The 20552-nt window shown below is 41.4% G+C and overlaps 1 protein-coding gene across 1 annotated transcript; it reads left to right on the top strand.

The window, feature by feature from the left end:
* Positions 1 to 12971: 12971 nt before the first annotated feature.
* dmrta2 (DMRT-like family A2) lies at positions 12972 to 15998 on the top strand. The gene is made up of 3 exons (XM_080474225.1): positions 12972 to 13240; positions 13327 to 13834; positions 14268 to 15998. Exons 1-3 carry the CDS (start codon positions 13238 to 13240, stop codon positions 15152 to 15154), a joined length of 1398 nt encoding a protein of 465 aa, XP_080330351.1. The 5' UTR covers positions 12972 to 13237; the 3' UTR covers positions 15155 to 15998.
* The last annotated feature ends 4554 nt before the right edge of the window (positions 15999 to 20552 follow it).

Here is a 20552-nt window from a genome sequence, read left to right as displayed (position 1 = left end):
AGAGAGGCAGTGGTGGGAATCGAACCACCAGCATGGGGATAGAAAGATGGCTCCACTACCTGAGCTATAGCTACTCCCTCGAATGAAACTGCGTGTTGTCGTCTTAATGGCAGAATTCATAGCAGATTGGTTGCACTGGGTGACATTAGATGGCCTTTTATTGTGGCTGACCTGTGCAATAATCCTGCTGTCTAATAGGCATCTTGATATGCCACACCTGTGAGGTGGAGGGATTATCTTGGCAAAGGAGAAATGCTTACGAAGACAGATTTAGACAAATTTGCAAACAATGCTTGAGAGAAATAAGCCTTTTGTGTAATGTAGGAAAAAGTCTTAGAACTTTGAGTACAGCTCATGAAAAATGGGAGCAAAAGCTAAAGTGTTGCGTTTATTTATTTCTGTTAAGTGGATAAAACTCAAATACTTCTCTTTATACCTCCACTAAATTTAAAGTTGCGTGCTGTATTTCACAGCTTTGTAAGTTATGCTGTTATTTCTGTTTTTCATCAACTACTCGGGTCTTGATGAGGTGGCGGTTTTCAGACAGTTGCTGCTGCTGCTGCTGCTTTGGTAAACATGCCGCTCACATTATACTTTCTATATAGACACCGGATAACGCACTGGACGCTGGATAAAACGCTGGATAAATTCCCCCTTTAAACAAAGATTTATTGAGGCCACCAGGAAATGTTAATGTTCTCCTGACTGGATGTCTACTACAGATGTGCTGACAAATGTTCTATTTATTTGATCTTGGTGCACTATTGCAGATAGTTTTATATTTTGGATGGATGATAGTGAGTGAGTGAGTGAGTGATTACCCAACCTTCCCTCAATTGTCCAGTTTTCTATCCCACCGAACAGTATATTGCACCTTCATTTGCTCCTCGCAGACCCTTGGAGTGTCTCTCCTCACAAATGTTTTTAATATCCTCACTGTCTCGCCACCTGGTAATATCAGCCACACCGTGGCTGATTTCCTGCCTTCAGTGAGCAGAGATCATGCAGGCTTAGCCCCCCATCTGTAGCAGGGCTGATGATGAAGAAGTACCACCATCAAGGAAACACACACACACACACACACACTAAAAAAAGTTCCACAATGAGTAAAAGGTGGCCAGAAAATGTATGTGTAGCTGCACTGCAAAAAAAACCTAAATAATGTTTGTGTTCCTGAGCAATCATGTCAATTATTGAAATAATTTTGAGAAGATAATGTTGAAAACGTTCTTGTTTTTAAGTTATGTTTCTAAAGAGTATTGTATTGTAGTGTGGTAATTGATGTTTCTTTGAAAATAAAAAAACAACATTAATGTTGCTCCATCATATTTGAAATTGTTACCAGAGCTGACATTGTTAGCCTAATCTGTAATGATGAGAATTAGGTTTGGCCTTTATAGTAAGTGATTTTTGTTTTATTAATTATCTGAGAGTTTAGATTGTTTATGAGCAATGAAGTGCATTTCACAGTTTTTCCACCTTGAAATGAACTCATTAATACAGTATTTAAAGATCACAGGTAGATCAAATCCCCTTAAACTTACCATCATTCTACCATTACTTGTGAAACAAATAATTAATCTCTCTCTTTTTGTTAAATTGATATATTGACTACAAAGTATGTAGACTGGGTCAGCAGTTGCACATGTCTGAAAATGAAATTAAGCAGTATGCGATTGTAAAGAGTTTTTGTTTATATTATTTTGATTAATATTGACCAATACTACTTCTAATATATGTAAAATCCCAACTTCAGATATAGATTTTCATTGTGGAGCGAGGCACTCTGCTCTCTGTGAGGGAATGTCATCTAATTTAAAGTAATTTAAACTTGTATAAATTACTTGAGGAAACCAAGTCTATTCAAGTTGTTTTGACTTAGTCTACTTTCAAATGGGAGTCCTGCAGGCTTCACGTTAATCCTGATGGGGTGAAAAAGACAATTATCTATCTCTGTGAGCAGAGTTGTCAAAATCCTTTTGCGTATATTTTCGGGGAAAATGTGGGTCTCAAGATGGTTTATTGAGTTTTTCAGAAATGTGTCACAATGCAATTCAAACCTGCTTTGAAACACTCCCTGACTGCGTGCGAGTGGCGCACTGGGAGTATTTCACACGAGCATCCTGGTGTGTGAGTGTGTTTGTCAGTTTCTCTGCGGCTGTCATGATTCTCACGCGAGGAATGAGTCGACCTAATGCGCTCAGCCAACCTCGCTTCCTCACGTTTGACCAAACTGGAGATTCTGCTGAAGGCTTCATTCAGAGAAATGGAAACAAGTGCTCCAACACATTTTCTTCTCTCTCTCTCTCTCTCTCTCTCTCTCTCTCTCTCTCTCTCTCTCTCTCTCTCTCTCTCTCTCTCTCTCTCTCTCTCTCTCTCTTTCTCACACACACACACACACATTATTATTTTTAATTAGATGATGCTTTTTGTTGTGAGATCTGAGAAGCATTTATTCTGCTGAATAAGATCCTTCATCAAAATACCGGTTCCACAGGGTTTGGAGACATCTTTGATAGGCTCCTAAGTAACAAAAGTTACTGGTAATTTCTCCCTCAAACCCGTGTGTAGCGGGAAATTGCTGCCTTTTTTTAACAGACTGTCTCAGGAGCCACAGAAGTCGCTCCGACTCTACTGATTGTTGCTGTGATTAAGAAACATGTACTGCATTTATACCAAGAAGATATAATAGCTCAAACAGTAATCTTTAAAACATCTTTGCTCGTATTCTGGTAATATAATCAGTAAGTGAAGTAAAGAGGTTCATCATTTTTATTGGAAAATGTGTATTATGATGATCATGCTTAAGTCTCTGTTAAAAGCTTCATGTGATCAGAGAAGACTACATTATTTCATTTATAAATGGATTTGGTTTTCTTAAGTTCCTTTACATGAAATCAAGCTAAACAGATATAGATATGTGCAAACAAAGTTTAAAAAATATTTATGTTTAGGTTAATATTTGAAGGTCATCATGCTATAAATTAATATTAGTTTGTGCCAATTTCCTCATTTTTACTTGATGTTTAACGTTCATGCTCCCCTTTCCCCTGGCCCATGTTACTAATCGCAAACACTCATATTACTGTACTTTAATAGCAGTGGTGGCTGGCCAATAGTCCCCCCAAACATCCCCCCCACCAAAAAACAAACAAACAAACAATTGAAGCAGAAAAATAAATTAGAAAATATATCAGTAAACTGTATTAATTCCAAATATGTTTATCCCCATAAACTAGTAATTGGCCCTGAACTGTATTAATTTTCTACAGATAGTCTTTAATTAAATAGAGGATTTCTTGATTTCTCTCTTTAGCGGTCTGTGCGGAAAACCGCTCTGAGAAGGCGGGGTTTAGTAGAAATCTTACCAATTACTGATTAACAGCAGAGTGACTGACATAAAATTAAACCAATCAGCATCATTCTGTATCCGAGACTTGGGGCGCCCTTTAAAGCGCCCAACTCCAGTCCTGCTCGGTGATTGGCTTAAAGTCAGTTCTGCTTTGTTCTCGCGTGTTTCTACGAGATGCTGAGATGAAGACAACAAGCGGTGAGTCTCGGGTTATTAACTCTGTGACGTCTCTTCTAATTTACCTGTTTGAAAGGAGAAATGTGGCTGAAAAGCTGCAGGTCAGGTTCAACTTTATCCATTGTAGTTATTTTTAAATGCTCACAAACAGAAATGTGTTTGGGATTTTGCAAACGTGTCCAGGTTTAAAATTTAGAAATGTTTCGATATGTTCGTATTTATTAATGACTGAAAATCTAAGGGCCGATAAAAAGCACACAGTTTATTTTACAACAATGTAATTTTTGGTACTTAAGACGTGCTTAGACTTTAGACACACCATGTTTTGTTTTTATCTCTTTTTTCCATCATGTCAGGACTAATTACACACATTCAAACCACTACCTGCTACTGGCAGAGCAATTTACTGCAGTTAATGCTTTACGGCAGTACTTTGTACTTTTACTCAAGTATTTTACATAAGCTGTATTCTTGAATACCTTGTATACTCTGTCCACCTCTGCTGACCACTTACACCTTGACAAAAATATAATAATGTGGAGAGCATCTTCTTCGGCCTCTCTGTCTGGACGCTCCTGTGTGCGACTGGATGTGACCCAGCTTCCTCAGCAGAGGAAGAAAATTCTTTAAGAGCCACCAATGAATTTAAAATGTCCCTCATCACGTATTTGTACAACAAATAATGCAATTATTTCTCTGCGTGTGCGTGTGTGTGTTTGTGTGATAGTCTATCTCTTCTTCTTCTTTCGGGTTTAACAGCAGTTGGCATGCATGAAGTTGCATCTCTCTGTCCCTTCTTGGGACCCTGTGATAAACTTGTGACCTGGATCATCTCCAGCCTCTTGCCACCATAAAAAGAATAAAGTGGTTATAGGAAATGATGCGGTGGAGTGTCACCGAGATGTTGCAGTTCAGAAGAGATCTGACTCATTTCTCCTCAATCGTTTAAAGTTTAAGCCTGTTTGTGCTCAGTGCTTCATGGAAATGTTGACCCTGACTTGACCAAGCAGGACCTCCTGAATGTGAGCTGGGTTTGTTTTGGGGGAGATCGCTGAACTTTGTTGAAGCTCTGAGAGGAAAAAAGTTAAATGTCCAGAGATGACATTTGCATTACTCAGATTGAGAGTGAACATGGGGCATTCAGTGTTCTGCAGAGTTGTGTGTGTGTGTGTGTGTGTGTGTGTGTGTGTGTGTGTGTGTGTGTGTGTGTGTGTGTGTGTGTGTGTGTGTGTGTGTGTGTGTGTGTGTGTGTGTGTGTGTGTGTGTGTGTGTGTGTGTGTGTGTGTGTGTGTGTGTGTTGGCTGCACAGACACGTGCAGCTCGGGGCGAGGGTGAGGACAGGGGAAGGGTGAGCAGCTCAGTGAGCGTGAGGAGACAGACAGGTGCACCTCGGCTGCTCTGTCAGACTGAGTCTTCCTCAGGGAACGGGCGTGCATACTGCAGCTCCACTCAACTGTGACATTACAGTTTCTATCGTGCAGCTTTTTGGACTTAATGTGCACAAGCACGTTGATTTGTGCGGCTGCACCTGATGATGATGAATCAGGCGGAAATGCTCATGACACTTAATGATATTCTTCTTTAATATTCCAAAACACTTGTCATGAGTTATCTTGTGTGATGAGTAAATGTCAGCATTAGTGTTTAACTGAGTGAGGTTAGAAAATCTGACAGTTGGAACAGCTTGTTGACAGTCCAACGGATTAGCATGACAAATCAACATTTTAGTTTTCCTACTTTACTTTTTTCCCAAAATGTTCAATGTTAAATTGTAATTTCTGAATTGTGAGGAACCTATTTTTATCATAACTTCTTGACATCTGTAACAGAGTAGATTCAGGCTGCTGGTTAAGGTTTTATCCTCAATCTCAGCATGCAAATGTGTCGGACTAACTTTTTGTTTGTTGTGCATGTGAATGTAGCAGTGATATGTGCAATACTAATAAAAGTTAAATGATTTCTCATCCAGCTTTCATCAGATTTCCCATGTATTAGTGTCCTGTTTAGCCTTCTTTAGAGGCTTCATACAATATCGTTGAAATACCCTGTAAGATATGAATCTTAGAATTTATGAAGTTATTCCAGATGACGAGAGGAGAAAAGTCATTTTAAACACATTTGAATCAGAGATTAGCGGTGCTGGAAATAAGTCATAAATTATTGCAATATCACTACTTTGGGCAAAAGTGTATATATATATATATATATATATATATATATAGTTTACTGTATATTGCTGAGTTGTATTTGTAAATAACACATTGTGTAGTGGGACAGCAGTGCTCAATACCTCAATACTGTGAAGGCTACTTTCAAATGGCGTCATTGCCATGTGATGGTAAACCTTTCTACTCTCTCTGAAGGTTTGAAATACAGAATTACTGTTCAATAACACCTTAGGTTTAAACATTGTAAATTCAGCGAGTGCCCTGTGAGGAGTTACGTTTGTAAATGAAGCAGGAAAACAATACTCCTTTGCTTCCTTTCATAACACTGATCTCTGTCTTATGCATTGTGTAGCAGAAGCATGTGATTCCATTAAGATCCTTTAATTGATTCTTGTCTGACGTTTTAGTTCAGCGCTGGCTGGACGTCTCAATCAGCTTCTGTCTGAGCAGCAGCTCTTAAATATGACACAGCCGGGACAAAAAGTGTCTGTGTGGTAATGAGCTTACTCTGCTGGCTTCCCCCGCCACAGACTCGGTGATAGTAACATCAGGTTGTTGACGACAAAAGAGGAAAGCGTCCCTGATGTTTAACCAGCTCCGCCAGGGTCAAGAATGCAGCCCACTGGCGAGGGAACAAAATTCCTGACACAAGTGATCTCTCCTCCCTCCTTTTGAAGTGGGACCCATTGAGATGGGCAGAGCATGGCAGCTCCTTGAATCACAGGATCTTTGCTTGTGTCCCAGACTGGCCTAACCTGGAGGGTCATCCTGAGTTTACTTTCTCAGAGACATGGGCCCTGCCCAAAGAAACAGAATCTATGCAGCTTAAACTGTTGGGTGGGCACAAAAGGAGGGTCATCTCTCCCTCTTTTCACACGTCTGTTTGTTAATGACACAATAGACTTTGGTTTCTATCTCGAAAACAACAAAACACATTTTTGCACACATATAACCAATTGGATTATAAGATTCATGCCTTTGAAATTACTATAGATTATTTTAGAAAAGGAGAGAACTTATAAAGTCCCAGATCCTTTTTTTCGTGTTTTGACCATTTACTTCAAGACACAGTAATTATTTGGTGAAATTGAGATTAGATACAAACCTAATTTAAGTAGGTTAAAAAAGTATTAAGCCCATTCAACGTGTAGATAAATACAAATAATTCCATTACTTGATCTCTTATGGTTTTTTTTCTTTCCTTATATACACTCCTCTGAATGAGTGTCAGCTGAGGAGATCAGGTCACTTTGTGTTTGACATAAGCTCTGGGTCAATACATATGACCCAGTATTCAAAATGCATACATGAGAATTTAATCAATAATATTTCTGTCTGCTGATTTTGTGCCTCTCAGTAAGGATACAACTGTATTATGAACAACTACACATCATACAATCATCAAACAGTCCTTTGTCAACATGTTTAAAACAAAAGCTATATTAACTTGTGTATTATTTTCATTAAAAAAATTATCTCTTAATACCACACTTTTCTTAACAGTAGGTGGTCTTCATAATTAATTTGGTCCCGTCTGTGACATTTTAAATGAGACTGATGATCTTTGTCTGTTTGCACAATAGATCATTTTGTTGTGTATTTTTAGCTGCCGCTGCACGGACAAATTCCTTCCTGTGATTAGTTTTTAATAACATTGAGAATTGGCCTTTAGTTTCTATTTCGTAGCGCGCGCCTGATGTAGAGGGAAATATTCCTGTTGTGATCTGCGGAAATGTTCTCATCACGTCACAACTGATCGAGTCTCTGCATTGTTTCGATCAGCGGTTACTTTCGAAATCATCAAAAATATAATGATATAAAAATGAAAGGGTTTTTTTTTTGTCATCAGAAAGATTTAGAGCCTCGGCTCCACTCCCCGCGGCTGCTGCCTGTAGAGGGCGCTCTGAGAGCTGCAGTGATGGAGGGAAACTGCGTCTCTGCTGTGACACCTGGTCTCATTAAAGCTCGAGATCCGCAGCGGGTGTGCAAACCTTCAAACCAGATGAAGAATAAATGAAAATTAAATACATACACTTTTCAAAACGAAAGCTGTACTTTTGTGGCCTTATGAAGGTCTATTCATAGAATGAAGTTAGGCTAAAATCAGTCGATTAATTGACAAATTTTGTCTCATTTTATTTGTTGCATTAGGCCTAAATTCTTCATATTAAAAATTCCCCATACTTAACATGTGTGAAGGTGTAAGTTTATACGTGTATGTGTTTAAAAGTGCGTTAAATCGATCCCACCACACGCAAACATGACAACAGCCATACATTTACTGAGCATCAAATCCACAATATGACCCGGAATAGTTTAGCAACCTATTACTTAAAGCCAGTTGTGCAAGTTTGTCAATTATGATTAATCGTGTGCGTTAATCTTTTTTTTTTTTTTGCCTGCATCCCTCAGCCTCGTTTGGCTTGTTGCTCAGTTTATTTATATATTCCTCCAGATTTGCCTCCTTCCGTAGAGGCCGAATAAAAACCTGTGGTATTCGGATTACCAGCCGCATGGGATAAAGCAATAAATGGACCAGTGGGGTCCTGAATAGGTGCAGTGGCGTGAAGGAGAGTAATTACAGCTTCATATTAATTGTGTTTTGTGTGTGTGTGTGTGTGTGTGTGTGTGTGTGTGTGTGTGTGTGTGTGTGTGTGTGTGTGTGTGTGTGTGTGTGTGTGTGTGTGTGTGACGCGCGCAAAACACACACACACACTGAAGCGAAGCGGTGGTGACATCTAGGAGGGCCAACTCTTTGTGCGGAACACTTCAAGTTTCAAAAACAAGGCCAATTGAAGCGGCGGAGCTCAAAGCCGGCACCATTGTAGGGGAACACATTGAGTTTTGATTGGGGACAATAGTGTTTCTCAAATTTCTAGCAAAAAGAAAGCCATACTCCATCTGTGATCTCAATGAGCTCCTATTCATGAGCTTCCTTCTTTTCTGCACCATTCGTTGGTGGAGAAAAGGAGGCAGATGTGGAGGGATAGAGCAGGGGAGAGTGCATTTTAATTGGCTGTAGTGTGTAGGTCTCTCTCTCTCTCTCTCTCTCTCTCTCTCTCTCTCTCTCTCTCTCTCTCTCTCTCTCTCTCTCTCTCTCACACACACACACGGAGTTATACGCCACTATATAGGCTGCTCAAAATGGAAAGCGGGGCAGCCCAATAATCTCGCCGTGTTGATGAATACTTGTAGCCCATTCATTAAACAAAGATAATCCCTGCCAACCTACCTCGGGGCACAAAAACGTATTTTGTGTGTGTGTGTGTGTGTGTGTGTGTGTGTGTGTGTGTGTGTGTGTGTGTGTGTGTGTGTGTGTGTGTGTGTGTGTGTGTGTGTGTGTGTGTGTGTGTGTGTGTGTGTGTGTGTGTGTGTGTGTGTGTGTGTGTGTGTGTGTGTGTGTGTTAGAAATTGCCTGAGTGCTGGCCAACTGCTTTGGCAGACAGAGAGCTTTCAAATCTTTGAAATATTCATACGCCATGACGGGGTTATCCCCATTTACAAATAAGTGTTATTCTAGCGGGTGAAGAGCGACGCTTCAGAGACCTCTGCCTGCCTCTTCAGCTCAAGTGCCTCTTCAGCTCGTGGCCTCATCCAGCCAGCTCTGAGCAAGCCGATGTTTGCCTTTGACTTTTGCAAGACTGGCTGTCACAGCTAAGGGGGGGTGGAGGGAGGAGGGGGGGATTTCGCATCAATATTCCGGAGAAGGAGTTATTCAAAAGCAATTTCTGATGAGTCCACAAAGTATGGATTAATGATCAGTTTTTCTTAGGAGGATGGGAGTCCAGACTTCGCGTTTCCCCTCGATGATCACAGCAGAAATCCAATTTCCTTGAAGTAGCAGGGCGTCTTTTATTTTTAATTATAGCATATTACTCGATTTCAGAGGAGGTGCTTTTAGGTGTTTCCACCACTGTATTTTCCTTAAACCATTATACTCCAAGAGGACGTTATTAGATGTGAAACACCTTAAAAAATTATTTTGATTATTATTTGTCAAATAAGGGTTATATGGTGTGATGTGTACTTTTAAAAAGACTCAGAATAAAATGAAATATAACATATATCTACAGTTTTGTTCTTTTCAGTCTACTTTAACTTCCATAATGCGTAATAACGTCGAGGCCCCTTGTCGCAGGTCGTCAACTAAGGAATTATGTGAAGGAAAACTACAATGTGACTGTTTTGGAGAATGGTCATGTCGCAGACTCCATATCATGAATCTGCGTGTTGCTGTTGTGTATGCTTGCAACACTCGGGCCATAAAGCTCCATCCTCGGTGCGTCCCCGGGCCCTCTCCGCTCCCCTGACTCTGCCTTTCAAGGAATGCGTTGAGCCTGATCCATGTCCCCGGCGCAGCGGCGCGGGTGTGAAGTGGCAGGTTAACAGCCTCTTGTCTATAAGCCCGGGCCTACTCGGTGTGCCCGTCAAGCGTGTAAATACTTGAGTGAAAACCCCCGTGCGTTTCCTTTCTGCGCAGCCCCTTGTCTAACTGCTACTCTAACCTCTGCCTGTGTGCGACAGTCCCGGCCGCTGCAGCGGGAGAGCGCGGGAGGGGATCCGGGCCCAGCCGGGCTGCAGGCGGGGCAGCGGCAGTGGGAGAGGCCGCTCGAAAGCCGCACCGGGGTGCAGGGGCAGCGGAAACATGCTGCTACATATGTTGGGTCAAGCATGGCCTTTGTTGTGATCTTAAAAGGGTGTTAAAAACCCACTCGTCTGTAGCCTTCCTGAAAGAAATGAAAGCATCGCATAGTTTTTTGATGCATAGGCCTAATGAAGTGGTTAAAAGAATGTTGGATTTTCTAAGTGCTCACAGTCACTTTTAATTGCGCGGGGGGCATTTTTAATTGGGCCATGGGGAACAATCGGGAACTAATCCCTATCATAATGCTTTTTTTTTTTTTTTTTTTTTTTTTTTAAACAAAATAATCTTTCCGTTTCGCTCAAGAGAAGAGAAAATGTACATGGTATGTAAACCAGAAAAAAAAAAACTAATTATTTTTAAATTAGCACACTAAAGCCTTATAATAGGTGTATTTTTAATTTTTTTTTAAGTAATTGTCCACTCTTTGTTCCCTCTAATAATTATATTTCATGATGAGAACGATTGGCCATAAACTTTCCTGTCCGTTTCGTCTCTCCAGCACTTAAACTGCTGGTTTATTTCTAAAGCCTCCGTCCTGAGGTGAAACTACAGGTCCATAATCCTCCTCTGCTGTTTGCTACTATCACTTGCTGGCGAAACCGGCAATTTCCATCCGCGGGAGATCGTCGCCCATGCAGATAATTACTTTGAATGTCAAAAAGATGTAGTTTTAATATCGTCTCTATTAGCCTGTTGGCTAGGTAATTAAGGTGCAGATGACAGCGGCGAGGGAAACAGATGGCATTTGCTTACAGTGATTCAGAAAGTAAACAATGAGTCTGGGAGGGGAGAGAGGCAGGGCTGCACACACGCTCACTGCTGCGACGCACCGAGCAGCCATTTCTCCTCTGCTCCAAGTTGTTGTTGTTGTTGTTGTTGTTGATTACTAGGACTTGTCATCCTCTAAGGTACTGACAATTGTTGATTCAAAAAGAACAGAAAAATAAACAAAAGACCCACGAAAAAAACCAAAAAACACATATAACTTTTTAATCTGATTTCCAAAAAGCCGCAGGCGTTGATGCGGAGTGAACAGGTGAGGAAGCAGGTGGTTTGAGCGCGCTGCCCTTTTGTAGCTCTGTGCGTCGTGAACGGTAAATCTCTATAAGCGTCATTGGATTTCAGTTTGTCAAGTCTATGGAGGGGAGTGAGGGGACCACAGCACAGCGCCTATTTCATAGAGGTTATTGGAGAATGGAGAAGTATTATCTTTACACCCCATTTGTTCCTCTCGTTTTGACAAAAAAGAAAAGAAAAAGCAAAATAAGACGAAGACGCAAAAGCGGAGCCAGATATGTCACACATAAACTGTTTATTTAAACCATAAAACTACTAAAATTATAAAATGACACAATAATAATAATAATAATAATATAATCTAACATTTCACAATTTTATTTCAAGATATTTATTGTATTGTGTTTACGCAAAATTAAAGTAACGATACATGTTGAACAGAACAGATGACGATATCTGAAGACAATTCAAATAAATCATAAACAGTTAAATTGAAAAGCACTTTCAAATCACATATTTAAATGGGGAAAAATAGTACAAAGTTTTTAATCTACATAGGTAAATAGACAAATTCGTATTTTATGTTTTAATAATGCTGCAAAACAGGTTGCTTATGTCACATCATGCAATGTGTTTCTCCGGTTTTATTTTCCCTTCTTATGCTGCACTGAATCATAACATGAGTTAAACAGTTCAACACGGAATATAAAACCAGAAACCAAGTCGTGATATATTCAAGTTAGAGTTTAATTTTAGTAAAGCAAAATCCCCAGACAATGAAGCGGTCGGAAAATGCGATTTAAAAACGAAATATTATTTCAAAAAGAAAAAAAAAATACAAATCGGATAAAAAAATATCCAATTTGTAGACTAAATAACATATCCTAGTATTTTTTTCTTCCCTTAAATATGCCCCGTTCAAAGTTAGTTGCTGCAGGTAAAGTTGCGCCCACAAGACGTGAAAACACGATTAAACAGTCCGCGGTTATGGAAATAACAAAACACAATCCCCACAAAGAAACCGCGGGTAAAATACATCCTGCACTCGTTACCTGGAGGGATATACTTTTTTTTTTTTTTTTTTTTTAAATATAACTATCTTCATCTTGAGTAAAATAAATAAATACTTACCTGACAGATGAGATACAGGCACGCATTATCTTTAATTCTGGGAAATGTTACGTCTTAAATTGACTCCAAATCAATTGTGTCAACACAGACACATCTCAACAACGAAAACACCAAATAACCGAATTTCTCTTAAAAAATTATACAGAGTTTTTGGGAAGAAATTTTCCTTCTCTCAGGATTTAATTGTTCGTGGCGGACAGTGCCACGTTCAACCTGGTTTACAATAAGGAAGGGAATAATAAGGGCTGTTATTTCAAATCTATAAACTCATTTTTATTTCAAATAGACGGCATCGATTTCAGCTTTCTGGGAACTCCCTTCAGATTCTTAACACTTCATATTCGGAAAAAAGAACTCAGGTGGACACAGTCGAAAAAAAAAGGCAAGCCAATCAGATCGCTCCTTCCTCCTTTGGCCAATGACAGGCGCCACATTGTTGTTAAATTTGTCTAATGAAAACGTAGGAGCAACAATAGAGAGAGGAGAGAGGGTTCTGTATCCACTGACAATCTCTGGAGGAAGTTAGTGTCTCCGGCTGCAGCGAGTAACAACCTCAGCTCCTCCCGGACAGCTTCCACTCTCTGTCGGGGAGGAATACCCGCTCTGCTCGGCGCAACTTCATCCCGGATTTAGTCTCTTTTTAGTCGCACTTTTTGCTTTTTTTCCCACACTCCATCCACCTGGACAGTTTCAGTCGTATTTTGCGGCCCGTCGTTAGAAATCGTTGACTTCACCTGTTGCCTGGGGATGGTGAGCATCACGGCTCATATGTGATCGTCTCTGCGTCAGTTAAAGAAAATCACAGTTTTCCCACAACATCTTCTTCTTGTCACTAGTTTAGTTATACAACATCGGTGAGTATCGCGGGCATGGATCTGAGACCGGAGCTCCCCACAGTCTCTTCTGCCTCACAAGTCCACCCGGGAGCAGCGGCGGCGGCGGCGGCGGCGGCCGCAGCAGCAGCCTCCATCCCGGTGTCCATGGCCGGCAACCTGCTGCGCGGCCCTCCGCTCCTCCTGCGGGCTACCGACAAGTACCCGCGCACCCCGAAGTGCGCGCGCTGCAGGAACCACGGCGTGGTGTCCGCGCTGAAAGGCCACAAGCGCTACTGCCGCTGGAAGGACTGCATGTGCGCCAAGTGCACCTTGATTGCGGAGAGACAGCGGGTGATGGCGGCGCAGGTGGCGCTGCGGCGGCAGCAGGCGCAGGAGGAGAACGAAGCCCGGGAGCTGCAGCTGCTCTACGGCACGGCGGAGGGACTGGCCCTGGCCGCCGCCAACGGCATCATCCCGCCGCGTCCGAGCTACGAGGTGTTCACCTCGGTCAACAGCGAGAGCAACTCTGGTGAGTGCGCACAAGTGTACAAGTGTCCGATTAAATTCTAATAAAGCTGTAATGATGGACCACAATGTGGATAAAGTTAGTTTGCGAGTCTGATCATTTAGGCCTCAATATTGATCACACAGTCAAAGCAGACAGGCCTATCGGAGCGATGGTTTTACTTGATGCTGGCAGACTGCAGTGACATCTAATATAATTATAGTGACTGTGATTTACATTTTGAACCCCAGAAAATAGTTTTTGATAGTTGTATTCTTGTGATTTATTTTATCTAGACAACATTTAAGCTCTCTATTTGAGGCAGTGTTCCTGTCTCGACTATGAAAACATCTCTGGCTAAAAAAAGTTTAGTTTCTTTTAGGATGTGTCACTCATTTTCTTTGGGCATTTTGTCACTCAAATCTGACTTTCTGCTGTGTTGTGGTCGTATCTGCAGAGTCAAGTATCCAGAAGTATGAGCTGTTCCCAAAGAGCCAGCTGTCCGGGTCTGCCACACCTCAGCAGTCTGCAGGGAAGCCCACTTCCACCGAGAGTGACTCGGCCCCAGGCATCTCCTCCCCGGACGGCCGACACGGAGGTTCTGGTTCAGAGAACGGTGACAGCGAGTCCTTTATCAGCTCGCCGGTATCCAAGCCTCTGAAGGACGGAGAGGAAACTCCGGGCTCCGTCAGCTCCCTTGGTTCTGATTCAGGCTCCGACACCGACAAAGATGAACAGGAGCCCTCCCCGTCCTCCGCGGCCTCCCGGCACATGAACGCCATCGACATCCTGACCCGAGTGTTTCCCACACACAAGCGGAGCGTCCTGGAGCTGGTGCTGCAGGGCTGCGGCAAAGACGTGGTGCAGGCCATCGAGCAGATCCTCAACAACAGCGGCGGGCAGGGCCCCAATAAAGCCGGGCCAGACGAGACGTGGACTGCGGAGAGGCTCCTCCAGAGTGCGCAGCAGCCTCCACCGGCCTCTGCCACCACGACAGCTCCGACTCGGCCCATGCTCCCCGGCGCCATGACGCTGAGCAACCGCTCTGCCTTCTCGCCTCTGCAGCCAAATGCGCCACACTTCGGCGCAGACCCCACCACGTACCCGCTGGGTACCCACCTGGGACTGAACCCGCTGAGGCTGGCATACTCTGCGCACAGCCGGGGCCTGGCGTTCATGACGCCCTACTCCACCACCGGGCTGATGCCCACTTTAGGCTTCAGGCCTCCGATGGACTACGCGTTTAGCGACTTGATCAGAGACAGGACGATGCTGCACAAGGAGCAGAGCTATGCCAGTGGCCTGTACGGGCCTCTCGTCAACAACACGCCAGATAAACAGTGAGACTGGTGGACCTTCCAGTGAAATACATTCCAGTGTATTTGTAGCCAAAAGTGTTGAAATCTGTGATGTGTTTTGGCTACAGGCTGCTGTACATAATAGGATTATCTGGCTTGTAGTCAATTGCTCTGAGAGCGAGAGAGATAGAGAGAGAGAGAGAGAGAGAGACCCAAAACTCACCTATGTGTAATTTTCCCAAATAATTTCACATGTTAGACCACAGATGTTACGATGGTATTACCCATGTACGACCCTTATACGTCATCCATAAAATTATGTGAAATTGAAAATGTACTTACAGAGTCAAAATAAATCAGGATCAAGCTGTGAAAGTCAAATTAAGCCCAAGAAAAATGGCTGATACGTGCGTTCATTTATTTAACATTTTTGATGTAAAACCTGTGCAAAGTAACGAATAAATTATTTATCAAAGGCTTATAAAAGAAAACCCAAAACTTTACAGTTGGTTGGTGATACTGAAGTGCATTTTGCGCACATACATGGGATGTTTAAAAAGAGCAACATTAAGTTATTAAACTACTTAGCTTCCAGATGTTAACCCCATTTCCTGCTGTACAAGTTGAACTAATGTTGTGTAAAAATGCTATTAATTTCTTTTCTCTTTGTATGAATTATTTCAGTTTTTAGTTTAATTCCAACTGCCTGTATTATATTGCATTTGGTTATATGAAATGCTATGCTATATTTGACTTTTCATTTATCCGTTAGTCAGCTCAAATATTTTGTAACAAAGTGCTGGATCGAGTTGGTTCCTCTTCAAATGTTACAAGCTGTGCTGTCACATTGTTAAATATACTGGAAATAAATGTTATTTTAAAAAACGGTGAAAGTGCATGATAATTATAATTTGTTTTGGTGAAAATGCACAATGAAAACACATTAAAGTGTAACCGGAGCACGTAACACTGAAGAAATGGTTTCACGAACTAACTGAAATCCTTCAACATATAAGCAACAGATATTTAGCTATTTGGTCTATATTTCCATCTTTAATCGGAGATCTAAATCATTATTTGCTGCTTCCAATCATTTTCAGGCCATAACAAAAGCGCATTTTGAAGAGAAAACAAAGAATAAAGAAAAACCTTTCAGATATTTTCAAAGTTGTTTTTTTTTAAATGATGAATTAAAAAGAGCCTAAGACAGTTTTATTTACATTTACACACAGATGTGGAGAACGGTGTTTTTAATGTAAATATGATTTTGTATTTTAATTGCAACAATTTTTTTCGGCGTCTCCAGGTTGGGTTAATTACCACAGATTAAGGAGAATTCTATCTCTTTTAACTAATTAATTATATCGATTAAACTTCTCAAGTAAATCTCAAAGACATCATCATTTTTTGTAATTCGGTGACAGTGAATTCCAGGTGTTATTTGTAAATGTGAGGGTGAATGAAACACTGTCATGCTCTAAAACCCGTAGAAAGACCCTGCGTTAGGGACCTGCACTCTCTGAGGTTTCTCCCTGACGATGTTGCTTTCGTTACGGATTATAGCCACTGAGAGTATTAAAACTGAGGACAAATAAACCAAAGGCATTTATTCATTTCAACTGTCTGTCCTCTCATTTTTATCCACGTTCATCTATTGAGTAAACGATGTACTGAATACAATCGTTTCCCAACTGCTTAAACGAGTAAAACTAATTGGATCCGAAGTAGATAACCCGGTAAAATGCAATTAACAATCCCGCATGGGCTTGTTAATAAAAGGGAAACAAGGTAGAAAGTTCAAATTGATTTAATATCAGCATAAGAAATTAGAGAGGGAAACGAAATTCCTGTTGTGTTTTTTTTAGCCTCTATAAAATCATTTATTCAATATAAATGTTAAACATGTCACAGATTTAAATCATTACTTCATACTGAAATAATACACAATTAACAGAGAATCGAAACTCTACATGTTGTCAAAATAAAACCGGAATAATAGTCTCTTGTAAACTTGTAAAATGATAACTCTTGTGTAAATCCTGAAGATGAATCGGAGGCCCCGGTTTTTTTTTGGTCTCGTGGATTGGTCAGTTAGCGAATCAGCACCCTCTCTCTTCACCCACTCAAAGAGCCCTGGAAAAAAAAAAAAGGCAACAGAACTATAGCACCACCTCGTGGACATTTAGTGTCTATCGCAAGTGGCGTTGTCGCCACACTGGAGTCATTTCAAACAGCACTGCCATCTCTCTTCCCTTGGTTGCGCCCGGACTCGATGCCTTCCTGTGTGGAGTTTACACCTGCTCCCTGTGGGTTTCTTAAATACAATCTAGTTTTCTCCTTCACTCCAAAACAAGCTTGAGGATATTTGATGACTATGGAAATGTGAATGTGTATTTGACTGTATTTGTGGTAGTAAAAATGAGGCGACCTGTCAAGTGCTCAAGCTGGATTTGCCTCTGGACGGATGGATGGATGGATGGACGGACGGACGGACGGATGGATGGACGGACGGACGGATGGATGGATGGATGGATGGATGGATGGATGGATGGAGTGCAATATTTTTACGCTGCTTCATGCTACGATTTCACAGGTGCACTGAAAAAAATGAATTAAAAGTTAGTTATTTTATCAGTAATTGTTAGACAAAGCACATAGCATACAACCATGAACCAACATTTTTGAAATTTAAAACGTCAACAGGTATGATAATGGCCTTATAATTGGGAAACATTACGATTTTATCAAACACTATTTTGAGATCCAGAATTTTTGATTTTCGTGATTTATAAGCTGCAATAACTAAGATAACTTACATTATTTCAGTTTGAGTGTAATAAATGCTGGCTTACATTTGCTGTCATAGCCAGTGTGTGACAGGTATCTGTTTAAATCTCCTGTCCCGTTTTATTTTGTACTCAGACACTGTGCTCACGCAGAACACATCATTGGGTCACCACTGCCTGCACTCGCAGCCATTTACACTAACAGACTTGAAAAGAAAGCCAGTGTCATTTTGAGGGACAGCACAAACTCTGTTCATTCCCTGTTCTCACCCTGGCCACTAATTAGAACTGCTAAACTTTGTTTCATTGTTTTGAAGCGATGACATTGAAGCACTCACTACACTTACATTTCATTACTAATTAGTCACTCAAGTTACTTATATACTCAATCACTTGACATTTTTTAAGCATTTTTTTCATATGAATTCAAACTTATTTATTTTTGGTCTTTTGGCTGATTTTCTTTCTTTTTGTTGTTGTCTGGGACCGGCTCACCTCTGCGAGTATGTCTCTGACCAGCTCTACATCATCACAGTAAGATCTGGCCTCTGTATTCCACAGTCAGAAGTCAAAGGTCATTCAGTATGGCCACTCATCCAGCTCACCTCTCAACTGGGGGGTGGTCAGGCTCAGAGTTTTCCCCACAAACAGTTCCGGTGGCCCAACATGAAGAAGCAGACAGGATAATTTATTTCTTCATGTCAAGTGTGTGCAAACAGTAAAACCTCAACGTACTCACCAGCTGACCTCCTGCAGGCTCTGACCAGACCTAATGATCAGTGAATTTTGTGACTGGACCTGATTCTGCAGGTCAGCCATTCTCACTATTGTTGATCTTTTTAAGATGGTACTTTTAATGGCCAAGGAGGCAGCAGTGGTGCTCTTCTCGAATGTGTTTTGTCTCCACAGCCTACCACAGGATCTAGTTTCAGCTGGGGGGACTCGGTTCACTTAATTCTTCTGGTAGTCCCGTTCCCTCCTCGGTGCTACAGACAGACTCCCTTCAGGGGACTTCCTCCAAACCAACAGGCATGCGATGAGATACAACCTGGAGACGAAGGTAGGCCGACACGACATGGCATCCCAGCAAACTACTTTCAGCTGTAAGCAATCGTTACTCAATATGCAGACAGCTCATTGGTTAATTTTGTCCTCAATCCAGTTCCTGTTTTTTGGCTTTAAGCCTCCACTGTTCAATAATCTGGGCTTGGAGCTCTCAGCTCCTTCAGCCGCTGCCCTTGTCAGACGTTGCCATATCAGTTGGAGAAAGGCTTGACCAGTCTTTCTCCTTATGTTGCGATCTCACCATAGTCATCGCACCCAGCCCTTAACCTACCAGGAAAATCAAAGTGTCTGGCTTTTGACATGTGACCTTCCCCTCCAAAGATGATGTGTGCAAGTAATTGCCAAGGTTCACTGGACCCTTCATCATCATCAGTTTTGATGGGTGCTCCTGGTCTTACGCGTTACTCTCTTTTTTTTCAGTTACCTGAACTTTATAATATAATGTCACAAACATTATCTGAACTTGTCAGATAGAGTGTACAACCTCGTAGCAACATCTACAGTATAACTCAATGAATGAATATTCATGTCCATCATTAGAGTCACAGAGAATGTTGGAGGTGCTCAGCGTCAGCTGATTTTGTTTGACTTTCTCAGTTCCACAGGGCAAACGCAGTGAAACACTTTCACACCTCCCAGCAATTTAAAAACACCAGTTCAACTTGCATCCAGGTTTAGAAAAACTGTAGAAAAACCATGCACGCACTGGAGGAAATGAGGAATTTGGAGCCTCCATCAAGTTATAGTGTATTTTTCATGATTGCTCATTTTTTTTGTTTAATGAATTTCTCAAAAGCCCAATCACCTGATGCTCCAGGATAACCTTAATTAGAGTTTTTTTTTTTTTCAAGAAATAGATTCTCTTGAATGAGGAGACGGATGTTATTTAAATCGAAGTTGAAAACATTTTATTTAGACAGCATCAGAAACAAATCTGCTTTCCGGATAAACATGAATCACAGCCTGGAGACTTCTCTTTGTTTTTAAGTTATCAGCAAATCTACGTACTTAAAATGGTGAATACATTTTTTATTTTTTTTTATTAAAACTTGTATCTTTCAACAGCGTTATCTATATTTGTTGGAAAATGAGCCCGAAAAAGCTGATGCGCCTTCATCCATTCACTCTTTTATCGATTAGTTGCTCTGCTTTACTGGTCACTTTTGTGTGTTCAGATAAACTTTTCAGCGAATAAAGAATTATGTGGAGGTACTTTATTGGTTCCCTTTGGGGAATGCGTTCTCTCCATTTAGCCAGTCTTATCTATGGTCAACTTTAACCACACATACTAAGAGCAGTGGGCTGCTGCAGTCCTGGGCAGCCGGTGGGGGTTCAGGGCCTAGCTTAGGGACCCACAGTTACCCCAGTCAGCAGCACATTTGTCTCCCACCAAGGTTGTTTCACATTTGAATCCTTGTTGGGCTTTTCTGTCCAGGGTCTGCAATTTTCTCTGTTTATTAGGGTAATCCAATTACCTTCCACAGTCAAAACACATGAGTTGAAATGGTGACATTAAATTATCTGTAGGTGTGTATGTGAGTGTTTGACTGTCTGCCTCTTGATGTTTGTTTGCCCGGTGATGGGTGGGCTGCT

This window comes from Lipophrys pholis (assembly GCF_963383615.2).
Source record: "Lipophrys pholis genome assembly, chromosome: 10".
Taxonomy (NCBI): Eukaryota; Metazoa; Chordata; class Actinopteri; order Blenniiformes; family Blenniidae; genus Lipophrys; species Lipophrys pholis.
The sequence above is the reverse complement of the archived record's forward strand: the minus strand, read 5'-3'. Positions and strand labels throughout refer to the sequence as shown.

Bases quoted from the DNA above. Each gene is read 5' to 3' on its own strand.
- dmrta2 (XM_080474225.1), top strand. The intron at 13,835-14,267 runs GTGAGTGCGCAC...TCGTATCTGCAG, and splicing joins CAACAGCGAGAGCAACTCTG to AGTCAAGTATCCAGAAGTAT.